This window comes from Mustela nigripes, chromosome 6 (assembly GCF_022355385.1).
Source record: "Mustela nigripes isolate SB6536 chromosome 6, MUSNIG.SB6536, whole genome shotgun sequence".
NCBI lineage: Eukaryota > Metazoa > Chordata > Mammalia > Carnivora > Mustelidae > Mustela > Mustela nigripes.
In genome coordinates, this window is record NC_081562.1 from 50,650,842 (window position 1) to 50,673,344 (window position 22,503).

General features: G+C 41.2%; 1 protein-coding gene across 2 annotated transcripts in view; it reads right to left on the reverse strand.

Moving 5' to 3' along the window:
• The window catches only part of HMGA2 (high mobility group AT-hook 2), a 138,411-nt gene that overhangs the window by 49,855 nt on the left and 66,053 nt on the right, over nucleotides 1-22,503 (reverse strand). The window contains exon 5 of one of the 2 annotated variants that reach the window (XM_059404707.1): nucleotides 432-628. The exons of the other annotated variant lie outside the window; for it this stretch is intronic. Coding sequence (XP_059260690.1) covers nucleotides 617-628 — 12 coding nt within the window. The 3' untranslated portion in view covers nucleotides 432-616. Of the gene's footprint in view, nucleotides 1-431; nucleotides 629-22,503 lie in introns of those variants that run through there. 2 annotated transcript variants of the gene reach the window in all.

The following is a 22,503-nucleotide window of genomic DNA, read 5'->3' on the forward strand; positions in this document are numbered from 1 at the left end:
CTATGTTGGCTGTCTCTCCATGAGCAGCAGAAACGCGGGGGTCCCCAGTTCTCTGGTCCATCTTCCACCAGCCTCCTCTTCCCACCACTGTCCCCTTGACCTTGCACACTCCCATCCAGTCTTCTGTAAGCCCTACTCATGCTTTTGCTGTACAATTTCCTCAGACCCAACCTCTCACTACTATTTCCCCAGCCCAAGAACTATTCCAGATATTAGCTGTCTCCAAGTAAAAATATACATCCATATTAATACACTCAAAGAAGTGATAAACAGGAAAGCTTTCTCGGGGCATCCTGCACACGCTCAAAGAGATCAGGAACGGTTCCTGTCACATGTTTTCTAGTGATTTATAGAGCATAAAAGAAATGCTTCAAGCTGGAGTTATATGAATATTTATTAGGTTTTTCTATTTACTTAACTCAATAGTTGTTTAATTGTTATGCTCCCAGGGAGGCAATAGCCTAACAGGCACATTAGAAATGGATGGAACTAAATGGAGACCTGGCAGATTTAATAATGACATTCCATGCGCCTACATCAGAAGACGTACCCGACGTCAGTACATCATGCTGTCAGGAAACTCTGCCTCTCGTTTATCTTCAAGTTTCTCATTTCTTCATTTGTATCCCTTTTCACATTAAAAAAAAAAAAATGTTTGTTTGCATTATTCTTCTACCCCCTTGAGATGAATTTAAGTATAACTATCAGTTAACTGGATAGGAGAACAAGCTGACTGAAACTTGTCACTTCCCCTGTCTCCAAGCATTCACTTGGCTGAGCTTTGGAAAACTTCCACTGTTCACTGCACTCCCTTATTTTTCTATGTGGGGCTTGTCCACGGTTGTGAGCTTAGCATAAAAGGCTCTTCTTTCCTGTTAAGGAAGAGAGCATCATACTCCTCTTGGAACCGTGGGACTTTCACTTCTCGGGAAAGTTCTCAGTGGGTGGCTTATCTAAGTCTCTCAGCAACCCCTCTCCCCTTCTCCCTCATTACCTTAGTGTAGGCCATTTAGATGCTTATTAAAGTCATCTCTAAAGTCATCTCCAGAGGGAAGAGGGAAAGCAACACTGAAATAAATCATCTATATGGATTTTGCCAATTTGCTTCTATTAGGAATCTATTAATAGAATGTTGGAGTTTTCAGGAAACTCAGCTGGGCTTAATCCCAAATTGCACAGTTTAAATATAGAGAGTACCTCCCCCCACCAACCAAAAAATGGAAGTCAAGGCAGATATTCCAAAGTGCATGTAAGGAAACTGCGAGAACCAATAGAAATAATGAGAATAAATGTGAATCAGGGAAAAACATGTCATTTACAGACTGTAGAGGACTAACAGAGGTAGCTAAAGGAAAAGGCCAGTGGACTAAGGGACGTGTCCTACTGGATGATACCAAAGAGACAATGGAGGTGAAGTACCTTATGAACATCTGTTTTGTGAAATTAAACGATGCCAGAGCCAACATCAGGGTTTCTACAAAAAGGTTAATCTGTGCAAGGGTGCCTGAAGTCCATCCAGAGACCCCCCTTCTCCCCCAGCTGTCCTGCCAGACATGGCACTGTGCCAGCTGAGAGCAGGTGACATTCTCTCATTTCCACAAGGTGCTTCATGGAGCTGCAGTAAAATGCATCCCGGGGTCCACCTAGAACCTACGAATGAGTAACTTGGTATGTTAAAGTGATCTGAAGGACATCTGACATGTCCTCCTGCTGGAGAGAGCCATGGGTGAGCCGTGCAGAAGTAACCGGAGAAATTCTTCAGGGTGAAAATGAGGTCAAGAGCTATCCTGGACTCCTCCAATGTCAAGTAAGTGATTCCTTTTGAGATTGTTTCCCCATGATGTTTTCTTCTTAGAGCTGGTTCTTGGAGGTAGCACATGGCAATGGCATGAATGCCTCAGAGGGCTCTAGTGATGGAACAGCATGATAGGGGGAGGAGGGGAGTGTGCTCTTGAGGAAAGGGTAAGCAGAGTTATTTCAAATTCTTAACACTGTGCTCAGTCGTATGCTCCATAACTAGAAGGAAATGACCTGATGTAGGAGAGAAGCACCAAGAGAGGGAGAGGGGGAGGGAGCTAACATTCATCAGAGCACTGATTATATACTGAGAATGTTACAAGCGTCATCAATTCTGGCAAGGAGCCTGTGAGATGGGTCCCATTAACCCCACCTGACAGATGAGGAAACTGTAGTTCACAGAAGTCAGGTGCTGTGGCTGGGGTCAAACAGCTAGTGAGTCACACTGGCCCAGATGTCAACCCAGGTCTGACTACAAAGCCCATATTCTTTCAATTACACCATGCAGCTTATTAAAAGGCTGAACAGTATGCCTGAGGAGTAAAAGTTAAAGGAAGTTCTATAACTCATGCTTGACAAAAAAGACTGAAAAGTGATATAACGTTTTTGAAGTAACGTCTAGAAAGGACAGGGCTAAAGGATGGTAACCAGCTGTTTTCAAACTTGTTCTGAAGACATAAGAATAGGAAATGGACTTCAAGTGCAACATGAAGGAAAGCTTCCTTACCAGAAGGGTTGTGTGGAGGGGAGTTGAGGCTAAGCACCACTGTGGAATCGTCTTCCTGTGCAGAAGTCAAGACAACTAACCCCGAGGAGGACATGAAAGGTGGAATTTGTTTCAAATGGAGGAAATCGTTGAAGGAGTTCACTAGAGAGAAAGAAGAGAAGGAAAACTGCCCCAGAATGGCAGGGGACAAAACAGCACAAAATGGCAGAAGGAATGGAAACATAGAAGAAATGTCGGATGGGGAAATAAATAAAAAACCAGAGAATCGGGATTATAAATAATGCAGACATTTTTGGTTTTGTCACGTCTCGTGGGACTCTCTTTGTGAAGCAAAGACCTACAACATTTCTTTCTCTGAGGGTATTTTTCAAGCAATGTAGGTTGTAATCTGAAAGGAAGAATTTAAGTGTCGGCCTGCCCCAGAGCAGGAATATGTAAGTACTAAATGACCACTTCTGGGGATTTGGCAATCCTCAAAGCAGCTTATTCTCTAACTTTCTTTCTCTATAGATTTCATAGTGATGTCAGTTTTAAAAATACCATGCCCCGTTTCATTCTCACCTTCCCCTATACATTAGGCATAATTATCCCGTGACAATTTACATTTCAGAGTTACATAAAACTGTGGCCCAGAGAGCCTTAAGGACTTCCCTAGTTAGTAACTGACAGAGTTAAGCCTTGACATTAAGTCCTTGAATGGATCCCAAGTCCAGGATTCTTTCCAGAAACTTAACCTGCATTTCCAAACACATACGGAGGGTTGACTGTCAACCATACCACTCCGTGTTGTTCCCTTCACTTAACTCGTAAACTCTAGAGACGGCTTAAAAGGGCAGAAGAAGAACTGCAAAAGAAAAGTGATATTGAGAGTAATAGAACAATGAAAAGGACTTACGCAGACACCCATGGCCCTCTACAGACCTGTTACGAGATTAGTTTCACAACAGCTCTAGATGTGGGAAGCGATGTCTAAAAGCTTTTGCTCTTTATGTTGCTGAAGCCCACTATGAAGACTGTGCCCAGAAAACATGCTTTCTTTCATTTGCTTATTCTTTCTTTCTCTTTTTTCCCCAAAATTTGAAACAGGTAAGGTCACAAGTTTTCATCCATTATTATTACAGTACTGAAAATTTTAGTTACTGTAACCTATGGAGAAACAAGATATAAAACACACATCAAACTCACTTTAATGTTTTAAAAGGTTTTAATTGCTTTGCTTCCTAAAATAATAGACAGAAATTTAAAGAAATTTTAAAAACACTTCTCATTTACCTTAAGAATCCTTCTGGGAAATGTGGTAAGGATCGCAACTATTGAGTGTTTGGGACTTGGATGGAGAACGTAAACAGAAAAACTAACGGGAAGAAAGTATAGTTACAGATAATAAATATTAAGGAATCTACAGTGTCTAACTCGAGAGTGTTCCATGTAGTATATTATCTATACATAGAGATATGGCCAGATCCACAGAGTGCAGAATTTAGTATAGAAAACGCCATCATAATAGTCTCCTTGGCGGTCCGTGCTTGTAAAACAATTTCAAGCACAAAATCGTTGATAAATGAATGTGCTGAATCCCAGATCTTGGCTATTCATCAATACCGAACCTTCGCTGTGGTATGGTGTTCTGTCCACACAGATGCCCTAAACTCTAAGGGATGGGGGAGGGCTACAGGGTGAGGAAACCAATGAAATAAAGAAATGGAATTGAAATTGTTTGATATGAAGGAAATTTAAATGCCCAAGTGCTCATTAGGAGTCTTGGCTTTAGGGATGAGCTCTATTAGTGGAATCGACCATGCTAAGGCCATAGGAGAAATAGACAACTTAGAGTACGTGATCCAGCTCTGCTACCCGCCTCCTAATCTCTCTGTCACCACACAGCTTTTCCTGGAGCTTTGCCTAGCAATGTGCCAGCAGGGAGGCTGCTGTCTTGGGCAGAGGATGTGGACCCTATCTTGTCACCTGCTTCTGGTGAAGGCTGAAAACATGTTAAGGTTTTCAGAAGGCTCATCTTCCCAATAACCACCTCAGCTCCATTGTTAAGCTATTCTTTTATCTAGAACTATTATTCTTATTCTTATTATCATTTTAGAGAGAGTGGGGGTGCAGAGCACAGAGGGAAAGGGAGAGAGAGAACCTTAAGCTGGCTCCACATCCACATGGAGCCCACCTTGGGGCTCGATCTCACAATTCTGAGATCACTACTTGAGCCTAAATCAAGAGTTGGATGCTTAACCGGCTAAGCTACCCAGGTGCCCTAAAAGTAACTTTAAAGAGAAACAGAGTGTCTGCTATGCCAACCTTAGAATATTTGTTTTTCTAATAAAAACCCACTTCTTTTGCAGATCCAACACTTGAGCCCAGCGGACTCTTCTAAACTTGGTTGTGTCTTAAGCTTGCTAGTAGAAGTTATCAGAGTATTCCAAATGATTATACATATTAAGTCTTGTTTTGAAATAAAGAGTTGAGTTTCTACTAGATCCACATTAATTTTTAGCACTAGAAAATGTTCATCCTTCTTCTCAAGCCTCATTGCTTCATGCTGTTATTCACAAGGATCTTGATCATTGTGGCAGGGTCTGTGGGGCTCTTTGCTGAAAGGAACAAGCTTCGGCAGTGGGGGCGGGTGGGGGGAGGGGAGATCCGGGGAAGGTTAAAAACCAGGTCTTTTTCCTGACATTTGGTGATTTCTCATTACTATGACTTAGTCTATACCGTCAAAAACTTAAGAGTTGAATTACGGGGTTTGAATTCAGTTCACCCTCAAGCAAAAGGTACTTAATTAGCCCTTTGTACGAAAAAGGAAGCACAGAAGAAACCAAAGGAAAACCATGAAGGTGTGCATTTCAGTTTAAGTTGGACAGTGCTCTGAGAACGAATAAGGAGCTATTTTTAAAAGGGGGGGGGGACAAGGAGAAAACTAGGGAAGGTGGCCTGGATCCTATATCCAAAGTTCCCATCTGAAGATATCCACGATAAATCAGAGACCGCGGTGAGGGGAGTGGGGTGGGGTTGCGGGGCAAACAGAAACACACACACGGAAGCAAAGAGAAAGCAGCAAGGTCTTCCGGAGCATTACCAACGCCATGTGTTTATACTTGTGGCTAAACCTATAGGACATCTTGCTCAATGATTTCTGAAATTGAAACGATAATACCACTTTTATAGAAGTGAGGATTGAGTAAGATGTCAAGGCTTTTAAGCAAGAGATAACGATTTAAGACAGTGTTTCAGCAAGTGGTCACTACTGTTCACGGTTGTAGTATCTGTCTTCCAGACACTACTTGGATTACTGGACAAAAGAATAAAAAGACTTGGAGAAAGGATTCATTCCTGGTGATGAGGACCTGTATCATGAGAATGGTTAAGACAAGGACTCAGTTAAGAGATCGAGTGGAGGCCCCTTTTTCCAGCTGGAAACAGGAAAGGAGCCTTCTCTCAGCTGTGGTGTTCAAGGCTAGGCTGTGGCCTGGGAAGGACTGGATGTAAGAATTATCCGGAGCATGAAGAAGGGAGCTGGATAGAAGCAGACTTAGATTGCTTTGGTCTTAGCTCTTTGGTCCCCTTCCCTCTTTTCTTCCCTCTGTTTGTCTCTGTCTCTCTCCTTCCTTCCTCTCTGGCTCTTTTCAATATTTCTTCTTTTGTACTATTAACTTTTGTCTACCTTTGTCTTCGGTGGTGGGGGAGAGGGGGGAGGTTCCTGGTGACATTTGACACCCGAGATGATACGTGTGCTGCCATCTCATGTCTGAGCACCACCTGGGCCCCTGGGGGTGTCCACAGGGCATTAGTGTATTGGTGACCCAAGTCACTGAAGGTATGCCAGTATGTGGAAGGAGGACCTCTTCATTTAAATAGCTGCGTAGACATGGGTTTCTCCTTCCTGTTGAAAGTCTGCTATCTTCCTCCATGAAGCAGAATATAAAATTGGGTTCAGTGGATTTCTGACTATGCAGTTTATGTCTCCAAGGCCCTGCCTGTGGATGCCTGACTTCGGCATTCGTTTCTATATAGGCAAAACAGAGGCATGACATCAGGATTGAAGCATAATGACTTGGTTATTTTCATCATTCTGTTTGTTTGTTTTTTGGTCTGTTTCTAAGTAGACCTATTCAAATAGCATCTCTTTCCCCACTTCCCATAGTTAGGTGCTGCTTTAATACCACTAGCTTTAGAGATTTTTCATTGTCAAGCGAGACTCAGAGAATAAGAGGACTTTCGAATTTGTCTTCCATAAGAATGCAAATTCAAAATACGCCTGCAAAAAGATTAAACAGAAGTTAGGGATGCTAAATATCCCATATTACAGGAACAAACCAGAGTTAAAAGGAAAAAAAAGGCAATCCGTAGTTTAAATTTCCTGCCTGCAGGGCACGCTACACCTTACATCCTCTTAAATTCCACAGGTAATATAATTTATATTAAATGGGACAGGTCCCAGCAGAAATTTGTACTGGCGCCAGGCAAAACAATTACTTTGATGTGCTCTTTTGAAAGCATTGTGGCTCCCAGGTATGGGGGTGACATGCAGACAAATGGTAGAAGAGATTTAGATGTGCTATCTGCTATTAAAATTATTAAATTGCTAACCTATAATCATTGAGTAAAATGCACAAAGCTAATCTATTTCTTTGGCTTTTTAAAAAAATTAATCAACAGTGTGGAAGTCAGAAAAATTAAAGTCTGACAGTCTAATAGTTTGCTAAGCTACAGTTTCCTAGAAAAGAAAGCAAACCCATCCTCTGCCAGCAGATGCGTTCAGAATGAAACCTTTTAAAGTAGATGGCAGGATATATATTGTAAAAGCAATTACAGTGGAATTCAGGTGGGGCCAAAGTACATCAAGATTACAGTTCTGCAACAAAAAGCCTTTTGCTGTTTTTTTGACCATGTTTCGGGAAGTCCTCAACCAACCCTGGAGTTGAGTTCCAAAAGTCTGTTTGTAAGTTGACTGTTTGGAAAGCAGAATGAATTTTCTTATTGGAATTACGACGGTCAGGAACAGGAGCATTTATTAAGTACCCGATAGGTGCCGGGTAAGCCGCTGAAGATAAAGGCCCCTTCAAGGCAGGGACAAACACAGGTCACATAATTCCAAGTGTCTTTGGGTTAGAAGACAGAGTCTGGGCTTGAGCTGAGAGAACACAGAACTATGGAGAGCTGAAAGAATACAGAGAAAGACGAAGGAAAGAAATGAAGAAATGATGTGGAGAGGGGAAACTACAGAGGTGAGTGGACAAGGTGTTACTGAGATGAGGCAGAGTACAGAGAAGATGCCGGAATGGGTGAGTAGGGAATTGCACGGAGTAGGAGACCCGCTGAAGAGAAGAACCGCAATATGCCTGTGAGATACCCCGATCTGAGGGGAACAGCTCATGGTTCGTGCCAATAGCTCCCTGAGGGCAAAGAGGAAGCCCACGGAACAGATGTTTCAGTCAGACATGGGTATCCCAAGTCTCAGGCAAATTCTTGGTGCATTTGATTGTCTCATTTGGCTTTTTTTCCCTCCACAATCTCCACAATTTCATTTCCTCTAATGCTTACTCCTACTCTGTAGGTACCGTTTTGGCCTGAATGTGTCTCCCCCAAAGTCACAGGTGCAATCTCAGCCCCCAGAGTGATGGTATGAGGAGACAGGACCTCTGGGGTTGATTGGGTCATGGGATTGATGCCTTTCTAGAAGAGGCTCCTGGCAGTTTGCTTTCCCTTTCCACCATGGAAAGACCCAACAAGACGTCTGCAAGCCAGAAGAAGGACCTCTCGAGACTGTACCACCTCCTCGATCTGGGACCTCCTGGCCTCTAAAACTGTGAGAAACAACTTTCTGTTATTTAGAAGCTTCCCAGTCTATAGTACAGTTTTATACCAGCACAAAGTGACAAAGGCAGGTATGGTATTAGTTTGTTTTTTTTTTTTAATTAAAAAAAAATAGCTTATTTGACAGAGATCACAAGTAGGCAGAGAAGCAGGCAGAGAGAGAGGAAGGGAAGCAGGCTCCCTGCTGAGGAGGAAGCCCGATGCGGGGCTCGATCCCAGGACCCTGGGACCATGACCTGAGATGAAGGCAGAGGCTTAACCCACTGAGCCACCCAGGCGCCCTGGTATTAGTTTTATTTAAAGGAATAAAAACTGAATAATTTAGTGGAAAGAGACAGTCAAGTTCCATTTGTACACTGGAAAGCGGCGGCCAAAGCTGACATGGGCTGCTAACATGGAACTTAGATCATAGGAGTAGCTGATACCACCCAGGAGCAGTAGAAGGACTGGAAATTATGCTGGAAACCCAATTACATCATTACTATCCAGGGCAGCTGCTTAATCCCATGTCTACCACATCCCAGAACCACTCAGTCACAACAGGATTGTTACCTAGAAACATCCTTACTGGAAAAATTAAGCACTGGTCCAATAATTTCCCATTAATGACCAATTTCCTAAATGTTGGCTTGTGTACCTCCTAAGTGGCCACTCCATCTTTCTGCTCCCTATTCCTGAATTACTGTCATTTACAAAGCACTTCCCCAAGGAACAGACCTTCCAGATGCTTCGAAAGAGGGGCATGGACTCCTTTTGAATTTTCCCCCTCACACTCATTTAATCGTGAATTAACTCCTAACTTCAGACAAATGCCGTGAGGCCTAGGACTCCCGGTATGGGACTCCACCAAAGTCCTTGTCCCTTTTTATTGAAGCTAACCATTCATGTGTTTGGTTTCCATTCATCCTCTGCTACAAGGTCTGCCGCATTCGCCTCGGAACCAGACTCTAACCTTACTTTGGTCCTGGTACACGGTAGATGATCAATAATTGTAAATGAAACCCAGTTTAACAAGGCATTGATTCCTCACGTTTGTAGCAATTACGACACTCCCTTTGATGCGGAGCAGATGGAATGACTATTAAGACCTCAGAAGTCAGTATCTAAACTAGTCATACCTTACAAGCATGGTTTTCTGCCCTCAAAGAACTTACAATCAAAAAATAAGAAAAGAAAACTCTAAATTCTTGCACTGATACAACTTCACATTCATCACGATTTGTTATTTTTAACCTCTTCTGTCTTGATCTCCGATGTCCTTTTCTTCCCCCACCACCCCTAACGATGTCCCTGAACAGCGTCTGTGAGCTGAACGGACTCACGGTCCAAATTCTAAGTGTTGGTGATGGGCAAGACGATAGAGAGCCACCTTCCTGTTCGAGTCTGGGTGCAAAAAACCACATGCCACTGAGAATTCTGCTTAGCTTTTCCCTTCCAAAGCCACAGAGCCCGCTAATAAACACAAAAATGTATGCAAATGCCTATTAACGAATCTTGCTGGGCTACTGCAAACAACGTTAGAGGGCTCCTGTGAAATGGCAACAAATCCACAGGCCTGTAAGACGCTATCACCAGAGACACTGACCACCCCCTCCCCAAGCCCCTCCCCCGCCCCCAGTGACCCCTCACGGTCCCCCTCGCCTCTCTGACAAGACTTCCAGAGGAACTGCCCTCTGGCCATTGTTACATGCGACCTCAGGGCAACTTCCCGACATGAGTTTAGCTGCAGGCTGATGTCTAAAAGTTCAGGCACTATAAAAACTGGTTTATTGGATGCAAAAGAGAATTAGGACTTCAAAGACTCTTACTCTGTCAAATTAAATTAACATATGGAACAGCAACTAAGCTATGATTGGTATTCATAGCATCAGCTCTTCGGTAAGGCTCTGGCTGGCTTTTAATGCAGCTCGTTCACTGTTTTAAGTGAGCTATTGCTGATGTATTCTGGTTACTTAGAAGAATACTTAATGGTGTGGGAAATGCTCACAGTATATTGTAAAGTGTAAAGAGCCAAATACAAATTATATGTAAAGTATAATCCAGATTTTCTAAATAAGATAGGCTCTATATTACACTTAGTTAAAAAAAAAATTCTTCACTTTGTATAAGAATTATACCAAAATACTAATGCAGACTTCCTCTGGATAGTAGGACTAAGGGAACAGTTTTGTTTTATTTCTTGTACTTTTATGAATTATTCAAAAATTTTAAAGAAGAGCATATTACTTTAATAATCTGAAAAAAGAATATATGTCATTAAAGAAAGTGGATTTTTAAAGGAAAATATGCTTTACGTAAGAAGAAAGGTATTGCAACAAATAGTATGCAAAACAGAGACAAGAATTTACAGGCACACTCTCGTGTGCTAGTTTCAGAATAAGTGTGGTCAAGTGCTTATGTGCCTGTATGATACGGGCAAATGTCCACGCATGGGACAGGTTTTGACATGAAGTATCTTATTTAACTTTTTGTTGATTCTTCTTTCTATTCCTCAACCTGGAAAGCTGTAATAATGAACAAAGGAACAGAATAGTGGAAAGATTTCTCTCTCTCCTGGAAGATCAACCAGTTTTAAAATATAGTGGAATGTCACTAAGAAAGTTTGATAAAGATTTAAACAAAATCAGGTAGGTTGAAGCCTCTGAAACAAACAATATTCAATCGTGTTTGTCTTACAAAGAGAGTAATTTCATTTGGTTTAATGGAATATATCAATATCACTAACTCTATACAATAAATATCCATTTTCGTATTTCTCATTACCTTTTCATATACGTCTGTATGTATTTGAGTATAAAGTCCATTTACTATGACCTACATCCCCTAAAATCAGAAAGCCCAACCTATAAGAGAAAGATATTAAGACATTCATTTCAGAGTCGGATATAAATGATTTCTATGCATCTGCAAGTTGTTTTTTTAAAACGCTGTTTCACTCCACAAGCCACCTGAACGAAAGCTAATCTGGCTATAGCGTTGTACATACACGGAAAGCTTAAAAGGTAGCTTCAAATTAGAAGGCGATTTAATCCAAATATCAAAATGATTGTTTGAATCTATTAATGCCATCTTTCAGACTCATCAGACCAACCGAATGGGTGGATCAGAACCATGCTGGGTGCACCTTGCTTTCTTTATCTGTAAAACCGCAATATTTCACCTGTTAAAATCGGCACTAAAAAACTGGTTCAAGAACTAGGGGATTGGGGGATAGGAGTGCCTAGTGCTGTTATCTTGATTCTGGATGCTTTCCACTGTAAGAAAAACAGGATATGCCACAATCATATGTTGAAAGAGATTAACTGATAATTGTACAATGCCTGATATCAGAAGTTATTTCAAATTAACTGCTGTGCAACTTGCAATTGTTACAGGAGTTTATAATCTAGAAGCAGATCCAGTGACGGCAAGGCTTTGATCATTCAGCTGACTGCTTGAGCCAAAAGGCAGCATTGGGCGGAAGCTGTAAATCCGGACTCCAGGCCCAGCCTCTCAACCCATGAGTTCTACGACCTTGGAAAAATCTCCCAAACCTCCCTAGCTTGGGGTCCTCTGGAAGACAAAAGCTCATGATTCATCTGTCGCGTGAAGTGGTGCTTTGCCAATTACTCCACAAATTAAATGAATTATAATTACCATTCACGATAGTCGCTTTGTGATGCGTTTGGCTCGGTCACTTACTATTACCGGCAACTATAACCCCTGCCTCCCCCAAATGAAACGTTTCCGTTCAGTTTCCACGAGGAAATCAAGCAGCTCTAGGCAGCTACCCCGGAGGTAAACAGGTCAGTGTTGAGTTTTGTTCCATTCCAGCAACAAAAATGAACATTATCTGTTATCTGCTAATTATCCACAGAAGCCCCGTATCTCACCCACCAAGAAGCCAGAAGACACGACCTAGCGAAGGGGGCAGATATTCCTGTGATTTAATCCATATTCATTTTCAAGATGAAGGAACACTGCCCTTGGAAGGCAAACAGCTTCTCCAGGCCCAGTGATGCAGTGTTTGACAGGGCTGTCAGAAACATTTTGCTAACATTTGACCTAAATAAATACTCGCTGTGACACCTCGAACCTTTTGCATTCGATCCCTTTTACAGTGGCTCCTCTAGTCAGGGACCATTGTTCTGCCTCCCCCAGACAATGTCTCAGCCTGCTTGGCCTGCTCCTGGGACCACAGTTTATCCAGCTTTCTCCAGAAGGTATTTCCCCAGAAGGTATTTTTCTCTCCTCAGATTTTACTGTGTGCTTCGGCATTTCTCCAAAATTTCCTCAATAAATAGCAATTTATATTGCTTCAAACTGTTGACTTAAAATAAAGCAATTAATAAAAAAAAAAAAAAGAAAAAGAAAAACCCACCCTTCTCTTCATTCCCAGTGTGAGTTGACCCTGTATATTAAACTTTACAGGTTTTGGGGGGCACTACTTCAATGAAGTGTCCCAAGTTTCAGGCTTTTTCACCAGCAAAGCCACAAGTTCTAAATTGTGTGTTTTACAGAAAACATATAAACAATTAAGTCTCAAATCAACATACAAAAACATATAAAACAACTAAACAGAGGTGTTATTTCCCGTGATACTTCAGGTCTTGGCTCTTTTTTTCCCCCTTTAATTTTTTTTTTTTTAAGGTTTTATTTTTATTTATTTGACCGAGAGACACACAGCGAGAGAAGGAACACAAGCAGAGGGAGTGGGAGACGGAGAAGCAGGCTTCCCACTGAGCAGACAGCCTGATGCAGGACTCGATCTCAGGACCGTGAGATCATGACCTGAGTTCAAGGCAGACGCTTAACCATCTGAGCCACCCAGGGGCCCCTTTTCTCCCCTTTAAATACACATATATCCTTAGGCTAATATTTATATTTATGAACAATGTATTCTCTCTTCCTGCTCGTATACCACACTTCGGCTTGCTTTCTTTTCTCTCTAATCATACTACCTGGTTAATATGACCATCTCAGTCCATATGATTGAGATATAAAATTTGGGGTTAATACTGGTAAGTAGCACATTGCCATTTTCCGTAGGACAGCAGTAAGGAAGTCAGAATTCCATTAGGCCACACTGTGAGTTTAATAATTCAATTCTGTGGCTTCAGCAGGTCAAAATCTTGGTTGTACCCGAGATGACCAATGAGACCAGAACACAGTTCTCCAACTTTCCTCTGAATGTAAAACACACCAGGACACCCAGTGCTCCGTCTTGTTCCCTCATTTGTGAGGCTATCTTCTCCTACCATGCCACCTACTACTGAAAACAGGTCTGGGCATCCAGAAGTCACTGAATTTTGTTCTTGCACTTGCAGAAAAGCATTTCCCCAGGCTACATGTGTGATCAGCCATGATATACAAAAGAATATAAATGTGGGGGATTTTTTTTTTTAGAGTCTCTTGGGGTGAAAAATCTTTTTAGGAAAGACAGAATTTTTGAATCAGAAGGCACTGAACTCAAATCCTATCTTCATCATTTATTAACAGTATCACCTTTAATGTTAAGTAAAATGTCTCATTTTTGTATAAAATGGAGATATTAGAACCTAGCTCAAGCTTCTTTAAGAGATCAGTTTTGAGGAATGTGCCTGGTACAGAATGTGGCACATAACAGATGATTGATATTGTTGGTTTCCATTCCATGGTAAACAGACTACCGTCGGCCTTAGCTAATTCATTAACAATTTTCCTTAAGAAACTGAGATTGACCCTTTGTTTTTACAATTTATTTGAAATGCAAAAAAAAAAAAAAAAAAAATCATGGGATGATCTGTATTGTGAACAAACATTTGAACTTGACTTGAAAAATTGGAACCCAGTCTTATCTCTGTGTGGAGCCACAGACAAAGACTGGCACACGGCTGGTTCTCAAAAAATAAATTAAGATAAAAATAAAAATCAATGCCACCAATTTTTATTATACTCGAAGCACAGTTCTGTGTGCCTAACATAAAAGGCTGTTTTCTGATCTACTTTTGTGGATTTCAGATATAAGTACTTTGATTAGATTTTCAAAGACAAAGTAGGTTAGTAGTGGTGGCTTTTCTTTCTTAGGCATGTGTGTGTGTGTGTGTGTGTGTGTGTGTGTGACTCTTCATTCTGTTTGAAAAGTTCTGCTGGTGTCCTTGGAATAACAAGGACCTAAAAATAAAACTCAACAGGAATTGGTGGAGAATTTGTGAATTCGGTCATAAAGCTTCCATTGTCTTTGTTATCTGGTAAATGATTAACACCTGGCTCTCCAGGAGGGGGGGACAAAAGTGTGCCTGTATATACTTTCACAAGTTTATTGTAAGTTTTGTGACATAAAAAATGTATATTGAACAATCTCAAATAATAACAAAAGGTACACTACTCTATTTGTGCATTCCAAACATCTATGACTTCAATTTGAAATGCTGTTTTTGCAAAATTTACTATCAGTTTTTATAATTCTATCATCAAATATAGTGTCATAAAATCAGACTATAAATGAATATTTGATTCCTTTTCCATTCAGCAAAGAAATGTCCATGTAATTAACAAATCAGTACAATGCCAACATAAACATGGGCTGATATTTTTGTTTACATTAATAAGTAAAACCAAAGTGAAACTAGTCGGAACTTCACTCATTCATCAATAATAGGAGTGACTTCTTTGCTGAATTGGGTAAAAGTTTTTGAATACTCAAGGAATATTTGCTCAAATTTTTTTGTGTTTTATTCACAATGTGAAGGCTATGGACACACCTTTCTTAAGTTTAACCTGCATTATTAAAATGTTCTTGATAACTTTTTTAAGTCTGAAAAACCACCAAAACAATATGTCAAGCCTTATTAGCAGCATTTGCTAAGTTCTGGGACATAAATGCTCCCAACCATGGTCGATCTCAGGCTCCCATGTGTCATCATTGAACACAAAGTTGGAAAGAGACACACAGTGGCACACATCATGTACTATTTTCTCCATACAGATCCAGGAAGCACATATAACCTCAAAGGCATCAATATAGTAAAGTTCAGTAAAATAATTTGGAAATTATGAGTTTTGTGTGTTACCTTTTTTTTTAACATAATTTAAGTTTATACACTTTGATTTTTAATAATTGCTCCATTTAACAAAACTTTCTGAAATTTCTGAAAATTTAATAATCTGCTCCAAGTTGGCTCCTATACATCCCAAAATCTCCCTTAATAATCCTTGGGTCTATCTAGCTTTATCTGTAAACAGGTGAATTTAGTGAGTCTTTAGAAACAACTAGAGCTTCTGTTGCACAAATTGGGCTAATTTTATTCAGTTGCCTTTTCGAGAACAGGAAGCTATAAAATTGTTACTGTGGTGTCTGAGTACCCCGCTCTGGGCATTTATTACAGTTCACTGAATTGGTCAGTTTCCTTTGACATAGTTGGTCCTTGACCAGTGGCTAATGCCAGGCTGCTTTGGGTACTAAGAGGAAAAGTTAATGCCATTTGTCTGATTCCTACCCGAATCGTGCACAAGACTTCAGTCTGATATGCTCTGAGCCCCGGCACTCAGCTGTGCTCTGAATTAGCAACAGATTGATTCTACATAGTTTGATAACACCCTGGAAAGGAATCCTGGGGAGAAGAGCCTGACCATACCCGGGGGAGTGAGAACAAAATGAGTTCTTGGAATAGTAGTGTGGGAAATGTTCAGCTATTTCATAACATAAGATCTAGTACTTTTGTAACAAAGGCTCATCATACACAAATTTAGAGTGCAGTGGGCCTGTACTAGAGGATGCAGAAACTGATCATTACTGTCCTTTCCCTCTGAGAGAAAGCAATGACTAAAATGCTCCAAGGGGAGGGATTGCAATTCAGACAAATTATTTTCATGGTCAACACAGCACACATGACCTTATTTGCTACTAGTAATTAGCAAAATAACCTAAACTGCATATACCAAATAGTCTAAAATAATGAAGTAATTATGCTATACATCAGGGTTTCGGAAGACAAAATATTCAGATGGCTGAGACAAAAATTTTCTCCCCTTGTTGGGTTTTATTATTTATTTATTATTTTATTGAAGTCCCCGCACAGCTGCCTCAGCGTCTGACTTCATGGGAAGTAGAAAAACCCAAGTTTCAAGATATTAGTCACATAGGTGGCAAAAGTGTTGACAGAGAAAATGTGATAGTGCCGTTGATGACAAAACTAGAAATACCCATATTCCTAAAATGGAGTCAGATATTCGTAAATTAAAAGGAAAACTATCCAAAGATCAAAGGTCCCCAAATCTCAGCATAAAAATAATGCAATCTGGAAAATAATCACTTTCTTCCTTAGCATGTAAAAATGAAAGGGTACAGACCATGGTCAAATATCTAGAATGTAGAGAATATTCTAGAGCAGTAGGCTTTTCTTTAATAAGTTTTCAGGAACTTGGCCAGAACGTTTCCATTAAATTCCCTAGGACAGAATTTTTCTCACCCAAAGATAAACTTGACTCAACACCCATCCCCATCTTCCTCTACTCAAACTTTCTGCAGTTCAGAAAATATCTTGCGGTTATCCCAAGGCAGATTTGAAAGTGCCTATGTCCTGTGCTGATGAGGAAGAAAGCCAGTGAAGTAGTGGAGTGAGTTCTGAAGCAGGAGAATGTAGGATCTGAAGCCACTCTTGGGGTGTGAGGGGAGTTAAATATAGGTACTATAGAGAATAAATCAACACTGGAAAGGACATGCTCCCAAACGTGTCATAAACTACAAGCTACAAAGTAGAAGGATATTTGGAAACATTTGAATATTTGACTAAACCTTTACATTTTCATCTGTTTGGAAGCATTGGTTACAGTTGGACAAGGGGTACAACAGGAAAAACACAGCCATTCCAGTTTGTAGGATGTGGTTGGAATCCAGCTCCATTACCCTCTAATACCATAACCTCCCCCAGTCCCAGCTTCCTCGCCTGTAAGATGGGAATAATTGTAGCATGACCCTCTGAGGGTTGCCAGGAGGACTAAAGAAAGTGGGAATCAAGTCCTCGATGTAGCTGTGTTCAACCTACATGGCCATCACTGGGACCACTGGAGATAAAAATGAAACTGAAACCCTTAAAGGATGTCGAATATATTCAATAACTATGTGTGTAACATCAGAATATTAAGGAACATAGATGTTTAAAAACTCATGAAGCTTTCTTAATGGAAAAAAAAAAATGACGCCTAGTTAGCAGGTTTTGGGGGCGATGGAACAAGGCTCTGCAGGAAACACCAGCGGCTGCAGGTTTCCGCTGGGACCCGGAAGTTTCACTTTGCAAGAGGTGCAAAAGTCATTGAAAAGATCTGAGCACTGGTTCATGATTTACAATGGAGTGTACTGAACCGGTTATAACAAATAGCGTTAATAAAAAAAAAACCCAAAAACCAAAAAAAAAAAAAAAAACCTACAACAAAAACAAATAAACAAACAAACAAAAAAACATGAAACCTGAAAGAAAATTAATAAAACACTGTTGGACTGAAGAGAAGATTTTCTACCCTAGTTGTGCTGGCCGTCCAACTTTCTCCCTGCCTGACCTCCAGGGCATGTGTGTTTAAAAACATACTGACATGGGGATCTTTGGCGGCTATTATGCACATCTTAGCTGGAAAAGAGCATGGTATCACGTGCTACCCACAGGGCCCGAAGCTCACACTGAAGTGTCCCCACGGAACCACGTCACACCAGAATTACGGTGAAGAATTGACATCGGTGGCTTGTGGAAACAAACCATTGTGTTCTCCTTTCCTACGGACCAATCATTTATCTTTCTTCTATAAGAGAAATGGATAACATCCTTCCTCGCCCTCCCCATTGCTCTCCCTAACATCCCTTTGGAATTTAAAAACACTGATCGGCATTTTTCCTCAAAAACCAATCCGCTTTGGTCCTTTTCCCTGCCCCCCACCTTCCAAAGACGGACCGTAAGAAGGCGCATTGAAAATAAGTAACATATCTCTATTAGCATGCCTAAACGTCTACTCGTTCCCAAGGAAGATTTCCATTTAAGATCCGAATGTTTTCCTGAATTTTCTGGGACCCCTAAAATGAGGTAGATAACGCAACTGGCATGTTTGCTAGTTTGCCACGTTCGTTTCTCTTCCACAAACACTCGTGTTCTGTCACCGAAGAGAACTCTGAGAGCCCGATTTTTTACTTCTTTGCTCTTGCCGAGATCAGGCTTTGGCTCATCAATTCTATGGAGACGATCCCCAGGAGGACCCAAGGCACCCTGTGAAGTCTGACACTGACAACACCCCTCGGGACGTTCCGGGCAGGGCCGACCCCCCCAAGTCTGTTCCTTAACGTTCCGTGTTTGTTCCCACACACTCATTCACCACAACCACCAGATATTTTCAGTATTAAATGCCAGCAGGTCAGAAAGATCTCTCTAAATCAGATTCTTCATGCAGGATTCCTCCAATGTTTAATCAATTAGAAAAACACAGACCTCCCCGCAGGCTGCGGAGCTACTGTAGATCCGCTTATAGGATCTTCGTAGGTCCGACAAAAGCCTGCAATTGGCCACTGACTTACAAGCAGCAGCAAAGGTCAGGAGATCTGCTCCGAGAGACGGCCACGCTGCACACACACAGAGAAATGTACATTCACAAAAAGAAAGGGGAGGAAAAGACCGAGAGGAAGAAGGGAAAAAAACAAAAACCAAAAAACAACAACAACAACAAAAAAAAACAGAAGAGAGAGAAAGAGAAAAAGCACGACACCTCTGACAACAGCAGCTTTGTGACCCCTCTGGTAATGCTACCCAGTTTTGTTTATCGTGAAAAGATCCCATTAATGCCTCAGCCCCATCAAACAGCAGACCAAGTCCATGAATGGCACCTATCAGAGCCCAGGGTAAATCCAATGATTAGAGGGAATTTGCCAAAGGGCCTTTGTAGCTGAGAAAAATGCCTACTCCAGTGAGGAATGCAGAAAATTCCTGGGAGCACAGGCCCTCCTTTGTTGGCAGTCTGGCGGTATTTTGGAGCAAATAAAGGGACAAAAATGGGATCTTAGATGCAATGAACATTTGAAGAAAATGTTTTTCAAAGACTTCCTTGAAACATTTCTTTGGGGGAAAAAAAAAAAGATTACTTGATAAAGATGAGCTACAGAATTTGGACCCAAACCACCATTTTATGGAATACTGCACCAACCTGGAGACTCTCCAAAGGAATAGAGTTTCAGTTAGCTCTCCTTTGTCCTGCTGAGTTTCCTGGTTAAACAGTAAGCCACAGTTAAAACTTTGCAGATAAGAAAATACACACATAGACACACGCACGTTCAACTCACTCCCCTCAAATTTACTGACGGGATAAACTGAGTCTTAGCAACCCACAAAGGCATCGGGCAAGGAGAGGGGAGAGCATCTAGGACTGAAATGAGGGGATTAACAAAACTCGGGCCAGAACAAAGCATAAAGAATATGCTGAGCTGTCACCGTTATCAAAACACGCAGACAACCAACCGGAAAGAAATTCTGCCAGGCCAACTGCATAGGAGGAAGAAGGGAAGTAAAGGTGTAAGGCTCCTAGACACCCGTAAGTCTTGCTCTCGTGGGTTCCGTACACAAGCGTAGTATTTGCATTTATTTACTAAAAGCCCCTAAGTGAAGTATGGCAAGAAGGACATGCCTGATGCCATTTTTAACCACTCGGCAGCCTCGTCTACCGGAACATGCCAAAGCAATGTTAGGCTCACGAAACTTCTCCTAGTGCAGTTTTCCTGAGGAAAACAGAATCTTCCAGTTGTGTTTGTTGAAAAGCAGCCGACACGCTCGAAAAATGAATCAGAACTTGGAGGTGCACTGGTGTTTAAACCTTAAACCTCAGGTAGTCGTCAGGAAGGCATTTGGGACATCTAAATTTCTCATTTTTCTGAAAAGGTAAGCCACCCCCCCCCACACTCCTTCCTAAGGGCCAAACAATTTTAATGACTTTTCTGCACAATGCGCCCCTAAGTGTAATACCTTTCCTCATAAATCTTGTTATAGACTTATTTTATGTTCCATTTTAATGTTTGCTGAGTTGAGGGAGGAGCAAAGTAATAATCATGTAATTCTACTTGAAGGTTTTCCTCCCCTTTCTCGTGGGCTGAAATCTAATAAAATATTATTTATTTGCATCTTTGGACAGCTATTCACTAACATTTTCAAAAGTGCAGTAAAGTGGTTGCAAAGGTGGTGTCTTTTGCTTTGCAAATGCTGTTCGTTTTATCATATGTTTTAAATGCCATTTTACTGGTATCAGTGGATTTACATTATAAAGCTGTAGTAGGATGCTATTTGGGATACACACAACAAACGCAAGCCTTTGCTTTGTGCTTCTCCATACTTCTGTTTGCCCATGTAACCATATAAAACCATTTAAGTCTCCCAGACTTCCCTTCCAAATAATTGAGCATACATAATTGTGGGGTTATTGCATCACTGTTTATGACCAACCTTGCCCTTTTTTAAGAGTTTCTCCAATAAGTCTCTACCTTGGGGTGTACGCCTATAAAGTTTATACATCTGTGCACCAAAAGGAGAGGTCAATTTTACTTTTGCATCATTAAATATACAGTTTTGCAAGCACTAATGAATACAATACTTTCTCAACGTACCCGATGGCTTAAAAAACAATTGGCATACTTTCCTGATGCATTTTGCAAATTTCCTCCCGTGTCTGGACTGGAAAAAAAAGGGCTTTATTATTAGAGTTCTTATGAATAAAGTGCTTAGTTCTGACCATGTAAAAAAAGATCCATTTGAGAGAAATGTCCAGAGCAGAAATAAATTTAAGCACAGAACAAAATAAATGCTCTCAATGACCCTGATGCAGGATTCCCCATAAATGGAGTGTACCTCTCTACCACTGTAGAGTTCTCTGAAATCGAGCCAAATGCATCAATCTTGGAAATATCTCCTAAAAGATAAGAATGAGCTTGGAAAATAGATCATCAAAGAAATATGCAGAGCCTATAAAATAAACCACACACACCACACACACAATTTTCATGTTCCAGATCCTCTTTCACTAATCTAGCAGATGGCAGAAGTTTTAAAACTAGCTTTTTAAACTGCAATCTGATTTTCTATTTAAAGCAGAATCCTCAGCATGGTAAGAAATATATACAGGGGATATAATATAATCACCAGGGTCACATAACCATGCTCATGTTAAGTGGGCCGTGGAAGAGAAGAAAAATTAGTAAGAATTGTGAATTCAAAAACATAACACTCGTTGTTAGGAGTATAAATTTTTACTCCTCTGTATCACTTCTTTATAGTACCGTCATCTTAAAAAGAGCATGGATTAAAAAACACCATGCAAGTAGGTTCTAACTCAGCGAGGGACATTTTGGGGTTACTCAGAGCAAAAACAAACCATGGTAAGCATCAGCCATCCTGGACTCCAAAGAGAGCCTGAGAGTCAGTCAGACCTAAGTCTTGCTTTTTTCTCTCCCTCTTAAGAGACTCAAGCCATTCTAATATCTTCGCCTTTTAATTCCCATCCTCCAAAACCAGAGCAATTAAACTTTTTGCCATTTAGTTGCTGAAGGCTTGAAACCACAGCTCTGATTTAGCTCTTTGTCACCAGGGACTTCAAGGCCAGGTAGAAACCATGAAGATGAAGGTCAAATCAAAGAACGTTCTGACCAGCCATCGCTCTGGAACCTTACGATGTTTGCTGCAGAGGAACCTCGTGTACAAGGAGGTGGTTTCCAGAACACGCTCTGTTCTGTCATCATTTACAAACACAAACAGAAACCTCTAGGTGGACTCGAGGTGGGGGTAGTACCCCCTCTCCCCTCTGCCCCCCATTTTAAACTGGAGTTCTCTGGAAGAAAAAGGCTTCCCTGTTGAAGCTATAAAAACCGTAACAAAAGAGGCTGTTTGCTCTTTGGTTCTTTTCAAATGTATCTGTTTGGTCTGTAGGCATACAAGGCTGGGTTCTGGAGTGCCTTGTCACGGCCGATGTCATTGGGAGGCCAAGCGCCTTGCAGCTCGGCCATAACCCCACTGACTGTGAAGAGCCAGGAGATCTTAATATGAACAAAGTCGATTCTCGCTGCGGCCCCTGAGGTCCTCCCTGTCCTAACAGCAATTAGAGAGCCGAGCTGTAATTCCACACCCCTCCTTCACGCAGGACCTTGTCTCCTCTTCTACAGGAAATGGGGGCTGAGTTAGTGGGGC